Raw genomic sequence first — 17036 nt, forward strand, 5'->3', positions numbered from 1 at the left:
TTATATTTCAACCTCTGTTTACACTATGGTACAAAGTTTTATCCTTAGCAAAATAACTTTTTATTTCAAATATTTTATTGATTTTTTTATGCTTCTTGAATTCATTGAATGAAAATGGTTTTAAAGACTCCATTTTTTTATTTAGTAGGTTTGTTTGGATTCTGAACTCTGAATTTCATCTTCGGTATAGGTTCAGATCTCAGCTGACTAGTAAACTGTTTTGTCACCCGCGTTCATCAGATCTCTTCTCATTGAAGACATTATATTTTTTAATTATTTGATCTCTGATTTATTGTGTGCCAATTATTTCTAAATTTCTTTATAAAAATCTATTTTTACACATTTCTATTAGTATTTAATCCAAAAAATCTAAATTTTATATAATTATAAACTTTAATTTACATAGAGGTTTTTAATTTTAGCAATATTGGAACGAAGGAAGGCTGTTTTAAAATAACTTTTTTTAGATTTTGAAATCTTTCATAAATTGTCTATGTAAATGCTTCAATAAGTTTTAATTGGCTTTTCTTTACAAGCTTTTAATATCATATACAAATGAGTTGTATCATATAATGTATTTGTACTTCATTACTTGTAACTTAAAGGTTAGTCTGTTTGCTTAAAATCTAATCATTTTCACCGTTAATTTAAAAATCTCGCTACATTTTTCTAACATTTCTAAGTTTATTTTATTGATTTACATTCATAGCGTGGTGCCTGTTGTTCAGTCTGGCAGTCGTCACAAACTCTGATTCAATACTTTATTTCAAAGTCTTTCCTTCAAGACAATTTCTACAGTAGCCATAACTGTTGTGTCTTTCAAAGTCATCAGAAGCATTCAACACAGTCCTGTCTGGTGACTTTAAAACTACAAACCTACTGCGACAGTGGGGCTTTCAAAAAAATTTCACGGAACTATTTAATTAGTTTGAACTGGAGAAAATAACAAAAACCTAGGAGTTTGTTAAATTAATGTGCAATCATGATTTAATTACTTTGCTCATTGATGCTTGTTTTATTAAAAAAAAAATACAAATAATGCTTCAAAAGATTTTGAGCTATTTCATTTAAAATCTTTCAACTAGCCTGCCTTATGTCTATAATTTTGTCGGTATTGGATGTTGATAAAATTGATTACTACATGTTTTGAACATTTTCAATATGCTATTTTCATATCTTGGAGTTGTATGTCTATCTTAATTGGGCCAACAATTTTTAAATTTATTTTTATCATTTGTACCTATATACTTGCTCTATGTAGATGTTTGCATGTGTATATATATAAACCTGCCAGATATCTACTATTTTATTTGCATATCTTCATCAGTACTGCTGCTTTCAATTATAATGAGTACTTCTGAAGTATTTTCAAGCTTTTCCTGGTTCTTATAAAAACAGTCAGGATAATTCAGTTCAATTTTATATCAAAAACAATTGTAGCTGTAAAGCTTGGCATATTATTTAGCGTCACTTTTCTTTCTTTATGATTCGATATGTTTGCCTCTACACCTTGACACACACACACACATGGATATATATATATACATACATATGTTGTCTTAGCTTCTGTTGTAGATCAAGAGAGCTATTAGACCCCAGAAATTTTTGTGTTGTTCTGTATTTTAATTCTTGAACTTTGACCTTGTTGTGCTGGTCTGGCTATATTTCAATAATGTCATGTGATTTCTTTCCATGGTCCAGATCTCTCTGAGTATAGAGTGTCATTTAAAAACTGACCTTTGCACTTTTGTTGTCCATTTACCATGTATTGGGGGAAAAAATTGATATTTTTTACTTTGTTATTTCAAGAGCAAAATTGTGTAAATTTCTGAATCTTTCTTTGTACATTTTGTTAAATGTTTTGTTACTTTTTTAAAAACAAACAGCTGCAGCTATTATATGTAGATATGAAAGTTTAAAAAAACTTGTATGTGTATATTATGTTATAATTTTTGCTGCTTTGTTGATGTATGTTGTCAACTTAGCTATATACTGGACATACTAGTCAGATTTTTTATAAAATTTTAATTAATGACCAATTTTTTAAAAACACATTAATGTCAATTCATGAAGATGTTAGATAGTAGTAGAAATGTATTAAGATGTAAATATATATAAATTAGTTTACTCAAATATAATTTATTATGAATAGTTAGAATTGCAGTTGGTGGATATTGTTTTTACATAATGTTACTACTCATTTATTAAAAAGTGGGTGTCTTAATTAAGAAACATTTTTTAAACAATAGGAAAAGCTACTTTGAGTCAAATTTAGGGCATTAGAATGCATGAAATGGTTTAGCAAAACAAAATCTTTTGATGTTACGTAGTAACCATACTTTTTTGTTAGGTACAAATTTAAAAAGTGGACACTCCAGGTCGTTAAATTTAAAAATTAATCTTAGCATGTGACATTGTGACAAATCCTACATTAACTTTAACCCTCTAGCTACTGTTACTTTGACGGAATTTACTTTAACACTATAGTTTTTGACATGACATGACCTACCCTAACCACAAGCACCTGACATTTGGACTAGACCTACACAAATTTTAATGTAAAATATTCTAGAGTTCAAGAAATTGTAATCAATGTTTTGATTTCATCATCATCTTCAATTTGTTTTAATTTACCCCCCCCCCCCCCCCCCGCCCCCCATAATCCCATTTCCTCTGGATTGACTGAAAATTCCCCCCCCCCCCCCCCACCACACTACTCCCTCCCCCTTTGCTTGAGCTTTGTGATTTGATGAATATTTGAGAACTTAGTGCCTAGCTACGTAGAGCCTGTTCACTGTCTTTGTTTATGTCCACTTGGCCATGTCTATAGCAAATGCAATTTTTTTTTTCCTTGTCTTCACTTCACCTTTTGTCCACTTGATAAGCTTTCATTCATACGTACATTCCCATATAAAAATCTACATTCAGAAGAAATGTGTAGATGTTATCCATTTCATTCTCGTCATTGTGCTGTGCATTTTGATTACATGTTTTATGCAAGAAATATATTTATTTTCACTGTGCACTAGATGATAACATTGTTTTTATTTGTTGTTATTTTTAATCTGGTGTTGTATACTTTTTAATATATTTTTTTTTTTCAAAAGCAATTGCTATCTGACTGTAAATATTGAACTGCCATAAACTAAGAGCAATTTGTCTAAAATCTAAACAACACCAGATCTGTCATTAACATTTTATAACTGTTCAATTGTTAGTTTCAACAAACTGGAAAAAAAAATATGGATGTGCTTTGGTTTTTATTGTAATTTAAATCATCATCCATTCCATCATTAGTGTGAGTTAATGTGACTAGTTGATTTATGTCACTCCTGCTCTTATGTGTCTGTGGCTTTCACTACGAATAATTTCCAAATTTGTTTCGTTTCTTTTTATGTTAAAGTTTTTCATATTTGTTGTTTACATTTTTCATGTTTTTGTTGTTAAAATTTTTATATCTGTTGTAACGTTAACATTTTCTGCCAATCAAGCTTTCAATTTTTAATTGGTTTTCATTTTATGTTGGTTTTTTTTTTCTTCAAGTCAAAAATAAATTACTTTTTTAAAATAAATTTTTAGGTGTTTCTTTTTTTTATTATTATTATCCTAACGAGTTACGTATACAGTATTCACTGAACGTCTAGACTAGACATCCTAATATATATTGTAAATATCATAAACGGAATTAGATCTAGTTGATTTTCTTTTTAAGAAGTTTACATTTTTATAGGCGCTTAAAAATAAGCTGTTGTGTTTTAAAGAAACAATATTTAAAGTTTGGTATCAAATGACTGAATGTAGTTTTTCTGTTTCTTTTGTGAGAAAAAAAATGGCACCACGAAGAGGGTAGAATACTGGGTTACAAAGTTATGCTCTTGGTGCCATAATAAAGAGATTTGATCACAAGGTCTGAGTACAAATAAAACCAACTGATTTTCCAGGGAGTCTTTTAAGTTGACCCTATGTATGTTAATTAATGTAGGCTACATGTCCGTTGTGATTCACACTAAGCTACCATAGAAATAAATACGTCTGGCACATACACAATTCAAGTGGGCCCCAAAATATACGTCTGAGCCATACAAAATACGTCTTCTTCTTAATGCCGTTAGTGCCCAAGACACATGGGGCAGATGAAGTAGAGTTCATCTGATTCATAGACCTCGGCATATGAAGGGATAGTGTGGTCAGCACTATCACTATGCCCAGCAGCCTTTGTTTCCCTAATGTAATGTAGGTACCCATCAGAGCTGGGTGGACTCAGGGATGTTCCACTGATTTGAACCCGGATTCGAACGCGAGACTCTCAGGTTAGCAGTCTAGCTCTCTACCATACGGCCACATCGTCAAAATACCCCATAAAATACGTCTGGACCAAACAAAATTGAAAGAAAATATAAAACTATCATTTCAGCAATTTTTTATTTATTTATAAAATTAAAAAAAAAATAATCAGGCCTCACTCTTCTTGAACACCCCTCCCCCACATCTATCATGCCACTAAGATTGTTGCCATTGTACCACATTATTTCGGCCTCAAAAAAAAAATAATTTAAAAAAAATAATTTTTTAAAAATACTATTCAAATAAATCTTTAAAAAAATTGGATTTCCAGGTAATTCGACTATTTAAAAAACAGCTTGGAATTAAAGTTCTTGTTTGTGATTGCAATAATCGTCACAGCGATCATCCCTGTAGCTCCAGGTCCAAGGTGTACTCACCAAGGGAATAATCCTCCCCGCTGAAGCTCTGCAGACGTGTAATGATGTCTGCAACTCGCTTGATAGCCTCGACTTTCTGGGTGAGTATATGATCTTCTACAAAAGACTTGAGCTGCAAAAGATAACAAAACCGAAATGCTGAATTCCAATGTTTTTGTTGGTTGTTTAAAGCGTGTTTTCAGTCTTAATTAAGCTTCTAAATAAAATAATATATTTTTTACGAGTTACATGTTATTATTTGCTAAAGACCTAAAATAAGAATATTGTTTTACATGTTTGAATAAAGTAAAAAAAAAGATAGTCAATGTCAAAACAGGGGTCAGTTTATAATCTAGTAAAAATATTGTTCATTTCAAATAAATGTTTGTTTAAATTTTTTAATAATCTAAAAATAAAGATAGTCAAGTTGGGATGAGTGAATGAAAAAAAAAGTGTGTTTAAATTTTCGAATAAGTTATAAATAATAAAATTCATTGGGATCGGTAAAGAAATATTTTTTTAAAATGTTTCAATTTTCGAATAAGCTAAAAATAAAGATAGTCACGTGAGGATCGGCAAACTTCCTGACGGCGATGGCTTGTTTCTGCAGGTCCAGTGCCTGGCTGTTGACGTCCCTGAGGGCTGTTAGTGCCGCCTCCATGCCGGCCAGGCCTGGTTTAGATTCCAACCTCAGCAGGAGCATGTCGTAGGAGGAGGGGCGGGGCTGTAGAGTTAACATAGGAAACTTTGGTTCTTGTTAGGTGCTTGACTCTTCGTTTTGAGATTATTCACAATTTGTTTTAAATTCTTGGAACATGTATTTAGATTCTCGACAATGTCTTTTTCTTTTTTGGATCATCCTTATAAGTTTAGGTATGAGTGCTGGTTAGTCATCCATAAATGACGACATTTTGACGATTTTTACCTCCCCACCCCCTCCCCTCCGTCACACATCGTCACAAAAAGCCAGACCCCCACCCCCCTAAATGACGTCACACCTCACCCTATAATGCAAACGTGTGACGTCACACCATCTGAACCCCCCTCCCCCTCATCACACACCGTCACAAAATTACTGACCCCCCTCCCCCCTAAGAATGTGACATCATTTTTGGATGACCCCTTAGGAATTATATTCGTTCGGGGGGGGGGGGGGGTAGATGCGCTTGGAGGGGGTGTAGCCTCAAAAAACACTTAGTCCTTAGAGCATCCCAAATCCACCAAACTCTGATGGGTGCGTGACTGACGTTAGGAGAAACTAAGGCGAATGGGCATAGTGCTGCCATCATTACACCCCAGGGTTATTGAAACAGATGAACTCTACTTCATCTTCCCCCCTGTGTCTTTGGGCACTGATATGAAAATCCTGATAGACCCCCATAAAACGTTAAAGCTATTGACTGTCCTGTATGGTCTATGGAGGGGATCACATTTCCTAACCCCCCTCCCCTTGCTTGCGCCACTGCGAAAGCTTAAAGCGTTTTTGAAAGTTATTGAGGAGAGTGAGGTTGACAATAAGAAGGTGATCGTATATACGATTTTAACAGTTACGCAAAATTAATATTAAAACCTTCTCTGTTAAATTTTGTAATTTAGTGGATACCAAAAAAAAAATATATATATAAGCATAAAAAACAACTTCTAGGACTTACAATGTCATAAAGGGCGATAAATCCTCCTCTTTTGTTGACGTAGGATAAGAATTGTCTCGCCTGATCCAACTCCGTCTGCCACAAGTTTGTCATGAACTTGCTGAACCCTGGCAGAGCCACGTCCGCTCTCTCGTAGAAGGAAGCCTGAAAAACAACAGTTATCGAACTTGAGTATTGCAGTCTTACAATGGCGTCACTAGGGGGTGTGGTGGGAGGGGTGTTAGATGCGGCACCGAGGTTTACCTAGTTAGGGGCGCCACTGTCAAGAAACCAACTCACCATGGCTAGGTAGTAGTAGCTTGTGTTGAAGAGTCTCTGGATCAGGACGCTGATGTCCTCGTCGTGGAACAGATTCTGTTTCACTTCCTTGACCTGCAGGTTTGCTGGGGTTCAAAGGTTAGAGGTTAGTTAGTTTAACCCAGTAAAAACGTATTAAAAAGATAATCTTTTTTAAAATAGGACTCAATTTACTCGTTGTGGCAATGCTGGGGGCTCAAAACCTCAAACAAGAAAACTAAACTTATTTTTCCGAGTATTTTGGGGGGGGGGGGAGGGGGGGGCGGGGGGTGGGGGTATGCAAGGTACGATTAGTTAGAAAATGCGCCTCTAGAAAACAGTTCATCGCGAAGAATCGCTATACCGTGAACATTTATTTTTAAAATTTCAAACGTTGTTTTTTTTTCCTAATTTTTTAAAACAGTTTTGACTATGATGTTTCACATCTTTGGTTCCACGAAAATACAAAGAATAACAAATGTATCTACTCACCCATACAGAAGGCCCTGGGAGACTCTTTCCGCTTCCAGACGCCATTCGTGCAGGCGTACATCTCCTTGGCGTGCTTTTTCTACAAGAAACAGAAGCAGCACATTTTCACCAGTGGAAAATTATTTTTATTTTTTTATATTCTTGTTTTTTTAAGTAGTTTGAAGAAAAGAGAATAAAGATGAGTTTAACTCAAAGTTTACCTGTTCCGTCCTATTACAATATTTATACGTGCTTACGTTGGATACCGTCCTACCACCATGTTTATCAGCGTACTTGCGTTAGATATGGGCAGCAGTTTCCCGTCCTACCCCCACATTTATCCGCGTACTTCCGTCCTACCCCCCCCCCCCATATTTAGGATATGGGCAGCAGTTTCCCGTCCTCCCCCCCCCCCCCCGTCCCTCCCCCACATTTACCCACGTACTTACGTTGGATATGGACAACAGTTTCCCGTCCTACCCCCCCCCCCCCTGTCCCCCTCATATTTACCCACGTACTTACGTTGGATATGGGCAGCAGTTTCCCGTCCTCCCCCACCCCCCCCCATATTTACCCACGTACTCACGTTGGATATGGGCAGCAGTTTCCCGTCCGGTCGCCTGTTACACTTGAGGACGCAGCTGTAGGCGCAAGATTTGAGGTTGAACTGACAGTCCATACGTCCGTATTGGGCGGTTGGTGGGGTCAGCTCCCCGCACTCTGAGGGAAGAGTTTAGAGTGTATCATCTTCTGACAATATGATGAGTTGGCGAGATTTATAATAGATCATCTTCTGGCAATGTGGGCGTTTGGGTGGGGGTTTGAATTGATCATTGTTTTACAATATGGGAGACTGGTGCAATCTAGGATTTATCATTTTCTTACAATGTTGGATGTGGTAGAATGTAAGATTTATTATCTTCCGAGTTAGAATTTATCATCTTTTTATAATGTGGGAAGTGGATTTATTATATTCCGAGTTAGAATTTATCATCTTCTTACAACGTGGGAATTTGATCGAATTTTTTTTATGATGTATCATAATCTGGGAATGTGGGAAGTGTTAGAGTGTAGGATTTATTATCTCTTGAATATGGGAAGGAGCTGCATGTTTGTGATCTTTTAGATGGTTAGAATTTCTGAACGTTATTGACTTCGTCCTAAGTAAAAACAGTGGACAGAGTTAAAGCTACAGGCGTCAAGATGGCACCGATTCAATTCATGTCGGCATAAAATCTTTTGCCAGAATGTACCCACGTCGATGCACTGCTAGCTTAATTATGAGGCACAACTGTACCAAGGGAGATGACTTAAATAAAGGGAGACTACGAAACTACAGGTAAAGTATGTTTGGGGATTATTTTACTATTTTAGTGAAGACGGACGTTATATTGTACCTTTTAGAATATGAGACGTAAATGTTTAACTTACCTGCTATCTTGCTTTCACACCGCTTAGCGTTAGGGTTGTCGACTTTGCTGTAGTAAGTTGGTGTGATAGTCACCATCAACACCACCAACGTGAACACCTCATTGAGAAACATGGCTGGCACCTTTGGATATCTCAATACCATAACAATTGTAACAATACGCGCACTGGCTATCTCATATCTTTATAGTGGTACATGCACTACATTTTATATAAGGGGACGGCTTGGTCGAATGGTAGAACATACGACTGCTAATCTGAGAGTCTCGAGTTTGATTCCGAGATCAAATCCGTAGATGGTCCCTGGGTCCTCCCAACTTTGATGAGAGCCTGTCTCACGTTTGGGAAACCAAAGCCTGTGCATAACGCTGACCACACTATTCCCAAATATGCCGAGGTCACAGAAATAGATGAACTCTACTTCCCCTGCCCCAGTGATTGTCAGTTTTGAACGGGAACTTTAATTAACGTTTCATATTGAAAAGTAATATCTGCACAATCTACCTTCGATTTTCTTATCTAATTTTTTTAGTGGATTCTAAAATTTCGGTGTGAAAATTTATAATTTTTAAAGTGGTTTCAACTTCGTTCATTATAGTAGGGGGAAGAAGCCTAATAAGTCTAAAAATATACTTTTTGATGTTCTAGAGATTTCTGATTTAGTCAGATCGCAACAAATTACGACGTTTTTTTTTTTTTATAGGCTTCTGAAATCTGACATCTGTAGGTCATCTCTAGTGAAAGTAGCATGGTTGCCTGCACTGTATCAAGAGGGCGCACACGAATGGTAGTGGGTTCAAATTCCGGTCAGCTAAACTTTGCCTTATGAACGAAATGAAGACTGGTTGCTCTCCACTTTCACGAACAGTTTTGAGAAAAACTAGTCAGCTCTACTTCACCTGTCTGAAAGATTACTTTCAGATCATAGAAGCTTGTGGCCAGCTTTTATTAAGCGCTTTCACTTCCCTTGATAAGCTGTTCTTTCCAACACTTAGCTCTTGTGTCTAGGTAATAGTGAGCTTAACTGAGCTTTAAAAAATGGGACGTTTTGTTCAAGGTTGTCCCAAGTTGTTGTCCCAAGTTGCGTTTAGTCATCCTAAGTTGTCCAAAGTTGCCCTAAATTATCCTAAGTTGTCTAAAGTTGTCATTTGTTGCCCTTAGTTATCAAAAGTTGTCCAAAGTTGTTGTGCCAAGTTGCCTTAAGTTATCCTAAGTTGTCCCAAGTTGCCTTAAGCTATCCTAAGTTGTCCCAAGTTATCATAAGTTGTCTCAAGTTGCCTTAAGTTATCATAAGTTGTCTCAAGTTGCCTTAAGCTATCTTAAGTTGTCACAAGTTGCCTTAAGTTATCATAAGTTGTCTCAAGTTACTTTAAGTTATCCTAAGTTGTCTCAAGTTGCCTTAAATTATCATTAGTTGCCTTGAGTTATCCTAAGTTGTCTCAAGTTGCCTTAAATTATCATTAGTTGCCTTGAGTTATCTTGTCCCAAGTTGCCTTAAGTTATCCTAAGTTACCCAAAGAGCCTGTCCTAGGTTTCATTATTTAATGTTTTTTCAACAGTCATAAAAAACAAAATACTTTTTAATGTGTAAACTTACCAAATGTAAAGTCTAAAAATTGATCGCTCAAATATACACATCCAGCCTCCACTGATGTGTTAGGGTGTAGATAACAACATGAACCTAATTAATGTGTGTGGGTCACTGTATTGTTATCTTGCACACGGCAAAGTACGCATGTCACCTCGTTATTGGTGTATCTAATCTCTAGCCCTTCTGCTAATCTAACGGTATCGACCACCATTTGATTGGGCGAGTTGCATTTGTGCATTGACTGCTAAATGTAAATCGAACGCAAGGGAAGCTAATGGTATATGGTTGAAGGGAAACAACTCATAAAATGCAATGGAATAGCGGAGTTTATTTCTCCTAAAAATGTTTTCCCTTTTTAATTTTATTTTTTTTTAATTTGTATATTTGAAAGAAAAAAAAATTGTGAGGTTTTTAACAATCGATTTTCGTGATTTTCAAAAAAAAAATCAAGACACGCAAAGAACAACTGAGCTTTACGTACGGATGGGAGATAATGGGGCTTTGGAGCAATATAACTGTTCTTGTGAAATATTAAAGGTACACTTTTGGGGGAACGTATTGAATTAGTTCAAAGTTAAGGAAAATATTTTGCGTGTTACTGTTATTGTGTTAACAGCACATTCGTAACATTCAGTCTAAACATCGAAGGTGAAATTACATTTTCACTGTTGTTGTTAAAGTTAAATTAAAAATACTTTTAGATTCGTTTTTTTTTTAATGACAGCACACAACCGGTGCTAATTACCACATTAAATACCGTGACCCATGAAAGATCCATCTAATCATGTCTGGTTTCATTTTAATGGCGAAAATATTATTCACCAAAATAAACTCAAAATCTATTTTTATTGGCCAATCGGCGCACGCAAGGATTGGCGGGAAAATCGCCTGGGGCCGACAAAGTAAAGTCTATGCCGATCTGTCACCATAATCATAGCGACGTGTGATTAATTAATATTTGTCAATTAGTAATATGTCCTTCGGGGCAATTAGAGTATTTAGAGGTCCAGTTTTGGTGGGAGGTGTTTAATTTACCATCACAAATAAAAAAAAAAACACATTTTAACAAATAACTTATCATTTTATTTTTAAACTCCAAAACTAATTTACAAAGTTTAAAGCTAGATTAGGGGTACACAGTTTAATTGATTCAAGTTAATGATTGTCCTAAATATTGCGCACTTCAAGGTTAAATAATTAAAGAAATTATTGCTTTTGACAATACTAATTACTGTTCTTGGTGATACTGATTATATTTTTGGCAACATATTGGTGTGATTACAAAGTAAAAATGTAAACAAAACTCAATGTAAGCAAATTTTCAAACTGCTACACACAAAACACTTGATGGTTTGTGTCGTCTTCTTTCATGAAAGATTCTCAGAAATCAAATTTTAGTTGTTAATCAAATAAAAACATGCATGGATTCAACTACTTGAGATTTCAGAAGGCACAAATCTTTTTTTCTTAAATTCATTTTTAAAATTTCATTTTTTTGTATTCCCAAAATGAAAATTGGTGTAAACTATTCTTTTCCCATGCTAAGTGTTTAAATTTAAAAAAAAAAAAGATACTTTTTTTAATAATAATAAATTGAACCGTAAACAACATTTTCACAACCATGTCAAACAAGCTTGGTCCGCCACTTCGTTGCTCATCCTCAACATTGAAACAACCTACTTTTTGTGTGTGGCGTATGGGTGTAAATTCGCATACCCTCCTAGATTTTGGTACGGATAAGCCCCGCCGTATCCGCCTATGTTCTGGTAAGGGAAAGCACCAGGGTATCCGCCTATGCCCTGATATGGAAGACCAGCATATCCCCCTCCATACCCTCCTCCAAACCCTCCACCGTACCCCCCACCGTACCCTCCACCGACCCCACCATACCCTCCACCGAACCCTCCACCGACCCCACCATACCCTCCACCGAACCCTCCACCGACCCCACCATACCCTCCACCGACCCCACCATACCCTCCACCGTATCCCCCCGCGTATCCTCCAGCGTTCGCTGCGCTCTCCTCATTCTGAGCCCCCTCCTCACTTTTGTACACCTCCGTCTTGATGATGCCGGTGATCCTGATCCCGTAGTTGGACTTGGTGTTGGCGTTGCCGTTGTAGTTTGCACTGTAACCCCCGGGGAAGTAGCCACCTCCGAAGGGCACCCCGTAACCAGGGGCGTACCCGTAGCCGTTGATGGGAGCGTAGCCGTAGGGTGAGTACCCGTACCCCGGACCCCCGAGCAGCCTGGACTGGAGGTATGAGTTGGAGGCGGCTCTCAGGGGGTCCAGAGTCCCCCCGCTGACAGGGGGGTTAATGCTGACGGTTTTGGTGTCTCCGTAGACCAAGGCTAGCAGCGTCGAGGCCAGGAAAAGATAGTTCAAAGACGGTGACATCTTTGTTTATCTGAAGATAAATGTATGTGTGTACGTGAGAGTGGATTGTCTGCGCTTTTTAAATTTCCGTTTTTTGCCCCACCGATTTCATTACAATAGGGCTGGTAAGTAGGTCACCAACCAGTTATATGGCTCGTGCAGGTTTTATTGAGCCGTATAACTGGTTGGTGACCTACTTACCAGCCCTATTACAATCAACTTATACTCTGGTAAATAGAGTAGTATATTGGTGTGGTACTAGCCTATGATTAATTATGAAAAAAAACATTTAGATAAAACCAACAAAAGAATCGACCTGCAAACTAATGTTACTAAGCACTAGAAAATTTTAATTTATTTCAACTCACACAACTATAGTGTGGTATGATCACACTTCAAGCGAGAATTTTTTTTACCGCGAATTTGCGAATTTACTGTTAAAATTCAGTTTTAAAATGCTATTTGTCAAATCAAAAGTGTGACTATACACTATCTGAATTTTCCTTTCCCTTCGTTACAGATCATGACAAATGACCGACCCCCCCCCCTCCACTCCCACGGAAAGTGACGTCATTTATGGACCCGTATTGAAACGCCAGCAGAGCAACACAAAACCAGAACGCATTATATATATATATATATATATATATATATATATATATATATATATATATATATATATATATATATATATATATATATATATATATAACATTTTTCATGGTAATGAAGTAGCAATGATAATGCATTTCGTTGAAATCCCGACCGAGACCATAAATATATGGACCAAAATGTATGGAGACAAAAAGAAATCAGACAATCAAAGTGGCTTAAACTGAAAACACATTTTACTACTTATTTTTAGTTCAAACAATCCCGTCAATAGAAATTCCACATGTTCTATTTTATAATTTTTTAATTATTTTTAAACTAGATCCAAGCGTCATCCGGCAGGGGCATGGTAGGGGTCCGCAACGGGTGACACCATTTTTGGGGTGACACAAACATTTAAATAAATCGTTAAATTTACTGTCGAAACAATGTCTCATCAAGTAAAATAATAAAATTGTTTAGGAGAAGATGACACGAAACTAAAAATGCTACATTTTTGGAATAGATGGGGTGTCACCCTCTCTTATAGCACCTGGTGACAACAGACAAAATGACGCCATTGTCTAGATCTGCGTCGTAACTAATTCGATTTAGATTTAAAAAAAAAAAAGCAAAAAAAAAAAAAAATTAAAAAAAAATTATAATAATAAGGAAATCCATGGAGCGGTTTGGCCTATTGGTAGAGCGCTAACCCGAGTTCGAATCTGTGTTCAAGTCCATACCCGGCTCGGATGGGTACCTAACTCACGTTAAGGAAAGCAAAGGCGGATGGGCATAGTGCTGACAGCATTATCCCATCGTATGCCGAGGTCACTGAAACTCTACTTCACTTACCCAATGGACTATCAGGTTCGAAAATAGGGGGGAAAAAAGTAGAAAACCTCTAATCAGCATACATAGACCAGCACTAGAACTGTCTAGAACGTAACCAGTATGGTTAAGAAACAAAAAAATTAAAGGTAAGCTTAAAAATTTTACGCGAAAACTATTAAATTAAGTTCATAAGTAAAGTAAGGATTCTGGATTATCTAACTTGGCGTTATATCAAAATGGTAGGGCCTATCGGAAAACCGAATTCGATAAGGAATGTTCATGCGGCAGTAGAAAAAAGAGGGGGGTGTACTCAAAGTATCGATTATGAGATAATTATGGTGACTAAATTATATTTTTTAGTAAAAAAATAATTTAAAAAATAACAATAAACAAAAACGTGTAAAAACAAAACATTTATGTTTATATAAAACTTTTAAAAAAATAAATTAATTAAAAAACCATTTCTAACCTTGTTTTCCTAATTGACTTTACGTCAATCACGAATGTTCGAGAGAAACCTTCTCTCTTGGGAACACTAGTCCAAAAAACCCGGCAACTGCCTTGGGAAAAACAGTGATTTATACTTTGCATACCGCCATACGTCATCAATCCGTCACGTGATTCAAATGTGGCTATTTTTATTCCAATGATTTTTACAGGCACGGGGGCCCTACATCATACAAATCGTTATTTATTGCATCAGGAAGACAGTTTTTGACTTAACTAATTAGTATAAAGCCATCAGTGCCACAGGCTACATTTTTCACCCTTTCGTTTAGGTAGCTTGTTTTAATATTTTAATTTGGCGAGTAAAATGTCGGCACTTGTAGCGTCTAGAGAGAAATTATTATCGTCGGTAGTGCATTACCGTTTTAATTTTAATCATTAGGCCTTGAGATCTAGATCTAGATCTAGTATTTAGATCTATCATACCTTCCGGTTTGGCTATTATGGTAAAGGTTACGTTCAAGGTTTGGGTAAAAGCTAGATTTAGGGTCAGGGTTAGTGAAGCGATAAGTGCTAAGAAATTCAACAATTAGCTTCGATGCGACTTTTTGATGAGCATAATTTAACTGGTTGAAAATATTTTATTATCATTGGGATTATTCTGATTACACCTTTACTAACTCCTCACCTTTTCTCACAAAAAATGTAAACTAATCGTTTCCCTTTTTTATGCAGCCGAATGTTTAACATGACCCCAGGTGAAGCCCTTCATGCAAGGTGTAGGCCTACATGCAAAGAACCCCCCCCCCCCCCCCCAGAGGGTTTTTTTTCCCGGGAGTCTGATCCCTGTTCAATACCAACGGTATTACAAGTTCAGATCTCAAACTTCCTCTTGGATCAGATAACGTCAGCAAATTAGGGCAGCTGTCAAGCAGACGTGACAGTTGTTGATGAGAAAAAAAAAATTATAGGATGTCGTAAAATGTACAGTGATATAGGATGTCATGAACTGAAATCTAAACTAGATTTAAGGAGATTAGAAAAAAGCAAAGAGAAGTCGTAAAATGAAATGTGGTGAGGTGTAATAAAACAAATAGGCCTATGCCCTATATTTAAAAAAAAAAGCAATGCATTAAATTTTTATTAAAAATAAATTTGCTTTCTTTAAAAAAGAATGGTCGTTCATGAAATCTCTTCAACACAGTGGTTGGTTTTTGTTCTTCAGATTTTGTTTTCTCGGGGAGGGGTGGGGGGGGGGGGGGAGACGACGACACAAATTTCCAGTGAGATGGGGAAACAACGACAATGGCTGAAGTTTTTAATTTTTGTATCAATTTTTTTTTTTATTTCGTCTAGAGTGGTGAAGGGAAGGGTGGTAGTCCTCAGGAAGAGATGCCTGAAGTTGCTCATTATTTTAGCAATCTTAAAATCAGTAATACTCACTGGCCTATTTTGTTTTTTTTCCAGAAATGTCTGGTTTATGTAAATAGCCTTGTCCTATAAGGCAGTATAAGGTCCCAACATAACTCATTAGGAAGCTTTGGTTTTAAAATATTTTTAAAAATATTTTCATATTGTTGCATTACTACTCTATTTTTGTATTACAGAAGTATTGAATATATAATCAAGATTTTGAGGGCCTAAAATAGTTTGTGATTGCAGTTGTTAAATTGCAATATGTATACTCTAATAATTATCTACTTATGTAGTAATATATCTTTTTAAGGATGTTATTATGCTTGAATATGTTTATTTTAGGTTGCGTGTTTATTAAAATACATACATTTAGCATGTAGTTATTTGTATGTGTATAGGATCTAGGTATTATTTTACAAAATACATGAATATTGGCCTGTGATACATATGGATAATATTGTAAGCTGTGTATATTTTTAAGTTAGTATGTATAAATAACCTCAAACAACATAAGATCTAATATCAAACAAAAACTGTATAAAAGAAGAAAAAAACAATCTCTTTTCAAATCTTTTATTCATCTAAACTTTAAACTAGAATTAAACATTGGAATGTTTAAAACACATACATATTTTTTAGATTTCTTTTGCCTCTTTAACTATCAACTGTTTCAAGTTATATATGGGAAAAAGTTTTCCAAAAGTAAAAAAACAATGTACAAATTTTCACGTTTTTTTTTGTTTCTTTTTTTTTTACTTGAAGTTGATTTGTGGCTGGTCCTTTAGACACCAGCGGCTTGCCAAGACAACCAAGGGTTGCCAGACATAAAACACAGGTTGTCATGTCAACCAGGACTGTGATCTAACATAGATGGTATCTGTCATTGACAAACTATCTTACACACACATATACCCATACATACTGGTCTAATCGGCACACTAACTATGCTCAGTACTAGCAAGCTAGCCATGTCACTGACAAAAAAAAAAAAACTAGGTTAACATCAGAATGGGGTTTTTCAAGGTTATTCATTTCTTTCCTTCATGACAAAAAAAAATTATTCTTAACACACAAACGCACAACATATTGAAGTTTTTTCTTCCATTTTCTTCCTATAGTTTCTATCAACCAACAATTTTACAGTAACATATAGTGAATAATGGCCAACATATTGTAACAACAATCAAGTGTTCATGAGCTTTTTTTTTTGTGGCACAACATACAAGACAAAGATAGGGCAATGAAAACACCT

The 17036-nt window shown here is 36.0% G+C and overlaps 2 protein-coding genes across 3 annotated transcripts; both read right to left on the reverse strand.

Moving 5' to 3' along the window:
• Nucleotides 1–4407: 4407 nt before the first annotated feature.
• Nucleotides 4408–10230, reverse strand: LOC131945118 (ferritin, middle subunit-like). 2 transcript variants are annotated; one of them, XM_059306118.1, is made up of 8 exons: nt 10125–10230; nt 8531–8661; nt 7686–7819; nt 7121–7199; nt 6632–6735; nt 6353–6496; nt 5266–5424; nt 4408–4833 (listed from the first exon to the last, which is right to left on the reverse strand). In XM_059306118.1, exons 2-8 carry the CDS (start codon nt 8640–8642, stop codon nt 4687–4689), a joined length of 879 nt encoding a protein of 292 aa, XP_059162101.1. In that variant the 5' UTR covers nt 8643–8661; nt 10125–10230; the 3' UTR covers nt 4408–4686. The 2 variants fall into 2 exon arrangements, with proteins under 2 accessions (XP_059162101.1, XP_059162102.1); XM_059306119.1 differs by having other exon boundaries at nt 8531–8651; nt 10125–10220.
• Nucleotides 10231–11794: 1564 nt separating this feature from the next.
• LOC131945126 (uncharacterized) lies at nt 11795–14515 on the reverse strand. The gene is made up of 2 exons (XM_059306127.1): nt 14391–14515; nt 11795–12527 (listed from the first exon to the last, which is right to left on the reverse strand). Exon 2 carries the CDS (start codon nt 12515–12517, stop codon nt 11795–11797), a length of 723 nt encoding a protein of 240 aa, XP_059162110.1. The 5' UTR covers nt 12518–12527; nt 14391–14515.
• Between the last annotated feature and the right edge of the window lie 2521 nt (nt 14516–17036).

This window comes from Physella acuta, unplaced genomic scaffold (genome assembly GCF_028476545.2).
Source record: "Physella acuta isolate Inbredline_101_S28 unplaced genomic scaffold, ASM2847654v3 ptg000525l, whole genome shotgun sequence".
Taxonomy (NCBI): Eukaryota; Metazoa; Mollusca; class Gastropoda; family Physidae; genus Physella; species Physella acuta.

Coding starts and splice junctions, on each gene's coding strand:
- LOC131945118 (XM_059306118.1), bottom strand. CDS start 8,642: ATGTTTCTCAATGAGGTGTTCACGTTGGTGGTGTTGATGGTGACTATC. Junction 7,200..7,685: donor AACTGCTGCCCATATCCAAC/GTGAGTACGTGG, acceptor TGTTTCTTGTAG/AAAAAGCACGCCAAGGAGAT. Junction 6,736..7,120: donor TCCCAGGGCCTTCTGTATGG/GTGAGTAGATAC, acceptor TTTGAACCCCAG/CAAACCTGCAGGTCAAGGAA.
- LOC131945126 (XM_059306127.1), bottom strand. CDS start 12,517: ATGTCACCGTCTTTGAACTATCTTTTCCTGGCCTCGACGCTGCTAGCC.